The following is a 10,514-nucleotide window of genomic DNA, read 5'->3' on the forward strand; positions in this document are numbered from 1 at the left end:
GGTCGCCCGCCCCGTCGATCGGGTCGCTAGTCCCGTCGATCGGCTCGCCCGCTCCCGCGCCCGGGTCGCCCGCCCCGTCGACCGGGTCGCCCGGTCCAGCGCTCTCGCCTGGCCCAGGGCCCGACTCGCCTGTCAGGCCACAGGAGCTGCCCTCGTCGGGCCCAGCAGACACGGCAGCTGTGCCGGCCAGCCCCGCCTCGGCTATGTCGTCCGGTGCTAAGTCTGCTGAGTCTGGCTCCCCCAGCCCCGTCTCGGCCACGACGCCTTCGTCACCTGTGGCAAGCCCCGTGGTGCCAGCACCGCCCGCTGTGGTTCATCATCGACCGCACACGCGCAGCCGGTCTGGTGTTTTTTGCCCTAAGGAACGCAAAGACGGGACGGTGGCGTGGCTTGCTGCATGTGTGGCTCATGCTGCTGCGGATCCCACGGTAGAGCAACGTCATTTTCAGGCTGCATTGGGTATTCCCCACTGGCGTGCTGCGATGGAGCAGGAATTTCAGGCCTTGCTGAAAAATGGTACTTGGCAACTTGTTCCTCCGGTCTCTGGCGTCAACATCATTGACTCCAAGTGGGTGTTTAAGGTCAAACGACTTGCAGATGGTTCTATTGAGCGCTACAAGGCACGGCTGGTTGCCAAGGGTTTCAAGCAGAGGTACGGTCTTGATTATGAAGACACATTCAGTCCAGTTATCAAGCCTACTACTATTCATATACTGCTGTCTCTTGCCGTTACTCGTGGTTGGTCGCTTCGTCAGCTTGATGTGCAGAATGCTTTCCTCCATGGAGTTCTGGAGGAAGAGGTTTATATGCGTCAACCACCAGGTTTTGTTGATCCTACGCGTCCGCATCATCTCTGTCGTCTGGTCAAGGCATTGTATGGACTTAAACAGGCGCCTCGTTCATGGCATGCTCGTCTTGGTTCTGCACTCCGGGCTCTTGGATTTATTCCCTCAACTACTGACACGTCACTGTTTCTTCTTCAGCCCCTGAGGTGACGATGTATCTTTTGGTGTATGTTGATGATATCATCCTTGTCAGTTCCTCCAATGCTGCTGCGGATCGCCTTGTGTCTGCATTAGGTGAGGAATTTGCTGTCAAAGATTTGGGTGCTCTGCATTATTTTCTTGGATTGGAGGTGTCATGGTCCTCTACTGGTTTGACTTTGAGTCAGAAAAAGTACTCCATGGATTTGCTGGGCCGTGCTGGGATGCTCCAATGCAAACATGCTATCACTCCGATGTCTGCCACTGATCGGTTGTCTGCCCTTGATGGAGATCCTCTTTCCACTGATGACGCCACTGAGTATCGCAGCCTTGTTGGTGGTCTGCAATATCTCACTATCACCAGACCTGATGTCTCTTATGCAGTCAACCGTGTGTGCCAGTATCTGCATGCACCTCGTACCACTCATCTCTCGGCAGTTAAGCGCATTCTGCGTTATGTTTCTTCTACTGCTTCGTATGGTCTGCTCCTTCAGTCTGCACCGTCTTGTGACCTTTCGGCGTTCTCTGATGCGGATTGGGCTGGCAGTCCTGATGATCGGTGATCCACGGGGGGATATGCAGTGTTCTTTGGTCCTAACCTGATCGCCTGGAATGCACGCAAGCAAGCCACCGTGTCTCGTAGCAGTACTGAAGCTGAGTATAAAGCTGTTGCTGATGCTACCGCTGAGATCATATGGGTACAGTCTTTGTTATGGGAGCTGAGAGTCTCTCCAAGTCATCATCCAGTTCTGTGGTGTGATAACATCGGCGCTACATACCTTTCATCTAATCCGGTGTTTCATGCTAGGACGAAACACATCGAGGTTGACTATCACTTTGTTCGGGAACGTGTTGCACAGAGACTGCTTTGTATCAAGTTCATCTCCTCCAAAGATCAACTTGCTGACATCTTCACGAAGCCTCTTCCACAACCACAGTTTGTAGGCTGTAGGCGCAATCTTAACTTACTTTGTACTTCAGGCTACAGTTAAGATTGAGGGAGGGTGTTAGACTGTATATACGTAGTCTTGTACATGCCTTGTATTTGTACCTCTTGGTACGTCTATATAATGAGATAGCCACACCCCGTTTTAGGGTGTCGAGCAGTTCCCAAAACATACGTCTTACACACCGAACCGCCACCACTTCCACCGCCGCTTGAGTAGCCCCCGAGCAACGCCTTTAGTAAGGAGCACGCCACCGTGGTGTCGTCGTCGCTTGGAACAGGGGGGTCTGAGGTTTTCACCTGAGCTCCTGGGAGGGGTGGAAGGAAGGAGGTCCTCTCCGAAGCCTCCATCGAGGGAAGCAACACCCAAAGGCACTGCCATCGGAGTGGCCGCCACGCCGGCCAAGAGATTCCCCCGAAACCCTTCCAGCCACCGGATCTGCAAGGCCAACACCCAGAACGGTGACCGAAGCCACCAAGGGCCGGATCCGCTGCAGATCAGAGCAAGTAGAACTGTTCGAGCAAGTAGCAAGCCAGTTTTATTTTTTATTTTTTCAAAAATCTCACCTAGTTTATTATTAAATACTCCCTCCGTTCCCTTTTGTAAAACGTTTTAGGCATTTAAGACAGCATCTAAAACAACTCTATTACAGCCGTCTTAAACAACTTACAAAACTGAACAGAGGGAGTAACAATAAAGTGGACGAGATTTCTTAAAAAAAGGATGAAAAAAAAACTATCAAAGAAGTCAACACAACTGTTTGCGCATGCAACGTATGCCGTTGAAAACAAGTTCGAAGCACTACATGCACCGTTTTTTATCCAACCGAGCACTGCCCATTCCATCAATTTCTTAACGGTGTGTTTCATGTGTTTATTCCGCAGAAAATTAAGCGTGAGCAAAATAGAGTAGCAGATCGGTTGACTTTGTATAGTCGTATTGAGAACGCGACTGCTGTATGGCTAGATCGTGGACCACCGTGCATAGAGGAACTTTTGCCTCTCGATTGTAACCCTATTCTTATGGAATAAAACTCTTTACCCTCGTAAAAAAAACATGAAAATGCAATGTAAACATCATGACGATCTCCAAATGAGGCCTCCACAACCTCCATATTTGGATGCTACGAGGTCATTTTTGGATCGAGCTTCATATTTTTTGACGATCTTGACGCATATGAGTTATTACGACTCTGCTAGCTTCTTTTGCCGGCTAGTTCTCTGTGAGTAGGCCAGTAGAGTGGTGGATGATGATTATGCGCTCACACAGTGCATCGACGTCTAGGCGTCGTTATGAAGGTGTTGGTTTGAAATTCTGCTCCGGGGATTATTTGTTTTCTTCACCAATTATATGGAATGCAAAAAAAGAAAACCCTACTATTTTATTCCATAATGACATGTGGTCCTCGCAGAATTGTTTTCCAATGCGCTACGGATTTGCGGTTGCTGCGCTTTGGTAGGATACCGGGCATATATCAGCATCACTTGGAAGGAATCCCCTCATCCCTAAGTAAAGCTACCTCTCGCGTCCCCATCATATCGCCTTCAACTTCCATACCATCTCTTTCCCTACCATATATATACACGAGCCCCTTCTCCACGACCACGACCATAGTAGCAGCGCAAGCAAGAAAAGCAGGAGCAGATCAGATTCATCCAGAGATCCAGAGAAGAATCGGAGCTTCTTTTTCGCTAGGATTATTAGCTCTCGCGGACACGAACGATGGCGAGCGGCGGCTACGGCGGCCCCTACTCCTACTACAACCAGCCTGCGGCCGCGCCCTACTACTACGTGCAGCGGCCGGCGAGAGGGGGAGGCGGCGGCGGCTCGCGACCGCCGCTCCACCTCTTCCTGCTGCTCGCGACGCTCCTCCTCCTCGCCGCCACCTCGCTGTACGCGCGGTGTGAGGCGGCGGTGGAGAGCATGGCACAGCAGCTCCGGCCGTTGCTCATCCTGTCCCCGCTGCTGCTCATCGTCGCCGCGCAGCTCTGGGTGGCCACCAGCGGCGACCACCGGCAGGGTGGGGGCGCGCTCGCGTACCTCCTCGAGCAGGTGGCTCCGGCGGACCAGTACTACAGGAGCGGCGCGCCGTATGGCCGGTGGGACGGCGGCTCGTCGCCGTGGGGTGTGGCGGTGGTGCTCGTGCTCGTCCTGATCTTGGTCTCGTACCAGTCTTCGTTCCAGGAGTGGCGGTTGTTCCCGCTGCGCGGCCGGTGAAGAGGTGCAGTGGACGGCGTGAGGTTAGGCTGCGTCTGCGTGCATGAAGCTGCTTGCATGATCAATTGACCATGGCCATGGCCGTGGCCAGTCTGTTGTATATTGTTGGAGGAGCTAGCCATGGTAGGCATGTCCATTAGTGTCGTGAATCCTTACGTCTAGATGATTCTGCTGGTTTTCATACAACTCAGTTAGAGATGCAAGAATTTCACATGAAGCGGATTTCTCTTGGTGAATGAGCAAATCGATGCTTCTTTCATCTTATTAAAATGCACCGGGTCTTTACAACAACGTATTGTCAAAACTATTCAAGACATTGAGGATTTGAGGTTGCACACAATAAAATTAATACACCCAAAAGTCATGCCGAAGAGATCAACGACACAATAACGCAGCAACCATTAATATCAACACCACCGTTGGCATAACGGTCGTCTCTAAGAAGGGAAAGATGCACGAATGCCACCATTGCAGATCCAACCATGCAGACTAGATTGTGGATTTTCACTCGGATGAGAAATTCAAGCAATCTTTGGACAATGTCTTCAGCAAGGAAACGACATGGAACCCTTCGCAGTTGCACATACAATCAATGAAGATAAGACTCAATAGTTTTCACTCTGAATTCAAGAGCATGTACTTAAAAGGCACCATCAAACCACACAACGACAACCGCTCATTTGTACCTAAGACATGCACATAACAATGAGACTGAACATTTAATTTCCACATACACGAGGTGTTGAGTAGAGTCAATAGAAGCCTACGACCATAGATTAGGACGCCCTCCACCATTATCGATCATCACGAATCCCGCTAACCAGCCATTGTGCAAGGCCGAATTCGTTGCCAAAAGCCTATTCAACGGCCATTTGGTAGCCCCATGCCTTACTCATCACTAGAAGAACGCCCGTGCGTTGCAACGGGGCCACATTAACTTTAAGAGTTCAATACTAATATTCTCATACATATCAAGTGACATTGACGACCTTTTTTACCATCAAATCCTCACACACACACTCTCTGCCTCCCTTTTCCTCACTCTCTCTAATACACACACACATATCCATATTATTGGGTACGGGACCACAATCAATCTATTTCACACACACCCTAGTGCATAACAATATGGATTATGTGTATTATATTTGCCACTACAATTGAGGGAATTAATTTCATGTAAATCGGCTAGCCAAAGCTCCAAGAATACGCGGAGGATGTGGTCCGCTTCCAAGTGCATCTGCGCGCCGGCCACCCACGCCGGGTCCTTCAAGTGCCGCTTCCACCGCACCAACTCCCAGGGCCAGGGAAGCCGCCCTTCTTCGCCCCCTTCACCGGTCGCGGCCAACGCGGTGACGCGGCACCCGGCCTCGCCGTTCTCGTCCTCCGGCACCGTCACGACCCAGTGACGTAGCCCAAGCATGGGCCTCGAGAATCAAGAACGCTCGACAACGGAGAGGGAAGGGAAGATCATATACATGTCATAAGAAAGTGAGTTTATTTACCGCTCCCTCGATGTATTGTTTCCTTTGTTTGGAGATTGATTACCATCCATGAGTTAAGGTAAGGTTAATGTGATTGAGCGATTTTTTCTGAAAATCAATTATTTGTTTTCTAATTAATGTGATTGAGCGATTTAAGGTAAGGTTAATTAATTTAGATTTGATCTTTAGAGATTGTTCATGATTGATTCTACATTACTAAATAACTTGCGCCAATATGGAAAGTTCTGATCTGTTCAGATTTATTTCGTTGTGTGAGAGGGTGACGCGAAAATAAACCGATGAAGTGGGGGGAGGGGACGAAAAAAATCTATGAAAAAACCCAACAAAGGTGGGAGGAGGTACCAAAAAAAACCATGGGAGGTGCGACGAAAAAAACCCTCCCATACTTCATGCAGGAAGAGCACACATTCATAAGCTAACGGTTTCACAATGCGTTCTTGCTGATAGTAATTGAACCAAATGAAACGATGGACAAGCAGATTGATTAAGGAACTCTAGGTAATACTTCATGTCGTAAGCATTGGCTCAAAAAGTTAATTTGTAAGTAACAAAAAAAGGCCTAGAAGAATAGTTCTACCTAAATAAAGTTTACTGCTGCACATGAGCAGATCCACACGAAGCAGAGGGGGGGTGGAGCAGGCCGGTAACCAGGGGAAGGAGCAGAGGGGGAGAAGATTTACACCGCCGTCTCCACTGGATATGGTGTCTCCGCCGCATCTGTGGAGGCGCCGTGGCTCCGCCTCGGATGGTGCTCGTGGCTATGGTGAAGAGGAGGGGCGACGCATGGGCGAAGATGCAGGCGGTACTCGTGGCCAAAATAGTGGGTCGTTCGAGCTGCGGGAGGGAGGAGGGGATCGCCGGGAGGCGGCGAGATCGGTGGGCGGCGGCGGCGGCGTCCAGGTAGGGAAGTCGAGGTAGGGCGCTGTGTTTTTTAGGGGAATTGCTTGTGAAAATAACGTGCCACAATGATGTAGCGAGCGGATCCCCTTAAAAAAAGACGTCGCGAGTGGATTCCCTTAAAACTGGTAGGAATGGACACGATTGATGACGTTGATAAATAGTGGTGAATGTTGGCCTAATTTACTATCATCATGCATGGAAACGAATCATCAAAAAAAAGAATACTTCCTATTACTACGCTCATAGGAAGCTTCCTAATCTCTGCTACCAAACTGTTTCTATCCAAACAAGAAAGGAAAGTTATAGACCTGATTCGGAAGGAAACAAACGTTACGAAGATTAATTAATTTAGATTTGATCTTTAGAGATTGATTGTGATTGATTCTTTTACATAAAGACATTACTAAATAATTTGTGTCAGTATGGAAAGTTCTGATCCGTTCAGTTTTTTTCGGTGTGTGAGAGGGTGAAGCGAAAATAAACCGATGAAGTGGGGGAAGGTGACGAAAAATAATCTACGAAAAAAACCAGCGAAGGTGGAAGGAGGTACCAAAAAAAACATGATAGGTGGGACGAAAAAAAACCTGAAAGTGAGACTACCAACTGCTCCATTAGAAATAGAGATCAACAACCCACCTTTGGGTCTTGACAGACCACCGTGCACAATCAATGATAGATGCAGACATGCAGTTGATCGGTGCGAGAGATCTGTATAGAATCCGGACTTGCGAACAACCTGATCTGTCACCCGTGTTTCGCTAGTCCGCCCACATATTATCCGCAAATCCATCCCAAACTTCCTCAACCGATAACCCAAATCATTGCATAGCAAAGAATTCTTGGCCATCAAAAGCGGCTTTGGCAACCAGTGCGGCTCTGACCGTCGGCTGGCCACCAAGACTAGACCCGAACCTCATGCCACCCAGCCTCGCACCTATTTTGCTGCCGGTAACACCACTCTCCTGATGGCCTAGGACCCTCAGATCCAGGGCGGAGCCAGCCCAGCACGAAGCCCCGGGCCACCTTCGTGTACTGTTGCCACTATTATAGGAAGGATCTCTATGCCACGACCCGGGCATGGGCCTGGAGGCCTGGGTCCGGTCTCCGCCACTCCCCAGATCCAAACCACAAATGGAAAAGCCCCGCTGCCACCGTCGAGTTGAAGTTGCTCTTGTATCTTTCTAGCTTCTTTCCACGGGTTTCATTGAATATTAACTAATATTGAGATGAGTTTGTATTACATAAGGTGCGAAGGTACAATCTTTTCATTATGTTTTTTTTTGCATCGATAATCTTTTCATTATATAGATGATGCAGAGGGCATGCAAATACATTGGATCCACTATCGTATATGCTGTCCAAAAGGAGCCATAATTATAATTGCGAGTACATTTGGACGTAAAAGCATGATAAAGTCAGGTCACAAATCTATGGTGGTTGTTTCTATCTTTGACTTCGTTATTATGGCTGTCCATCTCATGCCATTTGCCCATTTGTGGTGATGCTGATATGTGCCAAAACCACATATAATTGTACAGAAAAGGTACGCATACATTACTACATCCATAGGAATAAAAGGTTTCCGGAAGTGTGGTCTTTATGGGCGCTAGTTATGGACAACAGAATGACTAACTGTGCCAGGAGCATGATAATGGTTTTAAAATGTTCTGGATGTTCTGAAACGCAATGCTCATTTTCTGGTAAGATCAATCAACTAAGTTCAACTTCAACTTCTTACTGTGCAATATATGCATTTTTTTATTTACTAAAAGTGGAGACTGCGTCCCAATGATAGCCACATCAAATACAGGAAGAATCTTGGAGCACCTTCTCTCAAGGATTTGAACTTTTGAAGCCATCCCCGTTCTCTTTCGGCTCCGCTTGATGGATAACCAAAAGTAGCTTTATGCCTGTTCCTGTAAATGTTATTCAGGTACATTATGAAAATGCTATTTGGTTGAGACATGTATTTATTCTGCTAAATGATGTTTATTTAGTATACTCGACAATAAAAAGTTTAAAACTGTTGTTAAAAGGATCTTTTAATGTGTGGGGTTAATTAGACTATAATCTTGCTTGCCAAATAAGTGTTTGCACAACTACTTTTCCATTCATTTCTACCTAATAGTAAAGCAAGAGTGCTTCTGCCCACTCACCGTCGGGCCATTTTATTAAAAAAAAACTCTGTTTTCTGCTAAAAAAATGAACTGGCCCGCAGTACACGTTTAAGTTAGAGCCAAACCGTTTTTTACATTTTCTCAGAAACCCCCTGACGTTTCAGGTATTCAACCCGCCGTTCATATTTAAGTTAGCCGAGTCGTTTTTTTTCATTTTAACAGAAAACCCCTTGACTTTTCGGTTACTCAATTAGCAGTTTATCTAAAACAAATTTATCCATATCTTTAAACTGCAACTCCGATTTTATGTTATATATGAGATTTGATTAGAAAAATGTGTAGAATCTAAATATGATGTTAATTTTTAGTTGTTAAGTATTTTCTAAAATATTATTTTTGGTGCCAAAGTGAATCTGTAGTGCACTGTTTGTTTTTCTTTCGTACTGCCGATGATCCGAATTGCAAATAAACACCTATTAAAACAAGATTGAGAGGAAAGAAAACATCGATAACAACGCATGCACAACTCTGAAAAACCCGTTTTCGTTGTGTGGGCGTTGAGGCCACCGTCGGCAACACAAATGTGATGCCATGTGAAAATAAAGGACATGGACCTATTAGGGTCTTGAGTCATGGCTATTGGGTTAAGAGCGTGTGTTATGTTCTTTGCTGTTGCAACGCACGACCTCTAAAATAGAGTAAATATCACAAAATTGCTATGCCCCTGCCTTTCTTAAATTTCATTTTAGAAGACGTTACCTCAGATAGTTGAGCAAATGGGGACCTCCTATGTGCCGCTCTTTGCGGCAAATTGCCGGACGCACGCACAGGCGCATACCTGACTGGGCCGGCCCAAGCTAGCGACCAACTGTAGCGCGAGTCTGTTCACGTCTAAAAAAATTTGAGCATTGTAGGGATCGAGCCCGGGACCTCTGGTGAAAGAGGCGACTGTGCTAGCCAGTAGACATAATCACAACGAATGATTACATTTGTAGCGCAATAATATAAGAACCAAAAACAACGAAGATCCAAACGTTTTTTTTCCTTTTTCATGTTTTTGATTTTTTGCTCGAAATTCCAGAAAAAATAGAAAATAGTAAAATAACGAAATTTGCAAACAATTTTTAAAACAGGAGCAATTTTGGAAATACCAAAAAAAATTACAACGTGAACATTTTTCGAAACTGCAGAACAAATTTGAAAACATGAACAGTTTTTGGAAACAGAAACATTTCAGGAAGTTTGCGAACAACTTTCAAAAACAGGAACAATTTTTGGAAACACAAAAAACTGAAAACGGGAACATTTTCTGAACCTGTAGAACAAATTTGAGAACATGCACAATTTTTGGAAACATGAATACTTTTTGGAAACTAGAATATTTTTTGAAAACGTTTTTTCTGAAAACTGAAACATTTTCCAAATTCTAGAACAATTTTTGGATATGCAAACATTTTTCTTAAAATGGGAACATTGTTTTAAACTCTTGATTTTTTTTGGAAACACAAACATTTTCTAAAATTTACAAACATTTTAGGAAATCTCCAAAAAAAAACACGAACATTTTTTTAAACTCCTGAAAAAAATTGTAAAATATAAAAAAATATTGAAATTTGTGAACAATGTTTGATATAGGAACATTTTATAAAACTCCCGAACAGAAAAAATTAAACAAATTTCTAAAACAAAATGTGAACAATTTCCCAAAAATTGTGAATGGTCTTTGAGATGAAATCATTTTTTTGAAGTCTTGAACAAAGATTGAAAAGTTTTGAAAATTTGAACAAAATCATAAAGAAAAGAAAACAAAAAGGAAAAAAGAATATAGAAACAGAAAAGGAAAAA

At 45.6% G+C, this 10,514-nt stretch overlaps 1 protein-coding gene across 1 annotated transcript; it reads left to right on the forward strand.

The window, feature by feature from the left end:
* Positions 1-3,457: 3,457 nt before the first annotated feature.
* Positions 3,458-4,426, forward strand: LOC119340725. The gene has a single exon (XM_037612648.1). It carries the CDS (start codon positions 3,653-3,655, stop codon positions 4,145-4,147), a length of 495 nt encoding a protein of 164 aa, XP_037468545.1. The 5' UTR covers positions 3,458-3,652; the 3' UTR covers positions 4,148-4,426.
* Positions 4,427-10,514: the final 6,088 nt, after the last annotated feature.

This window comes from Triticum dicoccoides, chromosome 7B, assembly GCF_002162155.2.
Source record: "Triticum dicoccoides isolate Atlit2015 ecotype Zavitan chromosome 7B, WEW_v2.0, whole genome shotgun sequence".
Classification (NCBI taxonomy): domain Eukaryota; kingdom Viridiplantae; phylum Streptophyta; class Magnoliopsida; order Poales; family Poaceae; genus Triticum; species Triticum dicoccoides.

Bases quoted from the DNA above. Each gene is read 5' to 3' on its own strand.
- LOC119340725 (XM_037612648.1), top strand. From the start codon at position 3,653: ATGGCGAGCGGCGGCTACGGCGGCCCCTACTCCTACTACAACCAGCCT.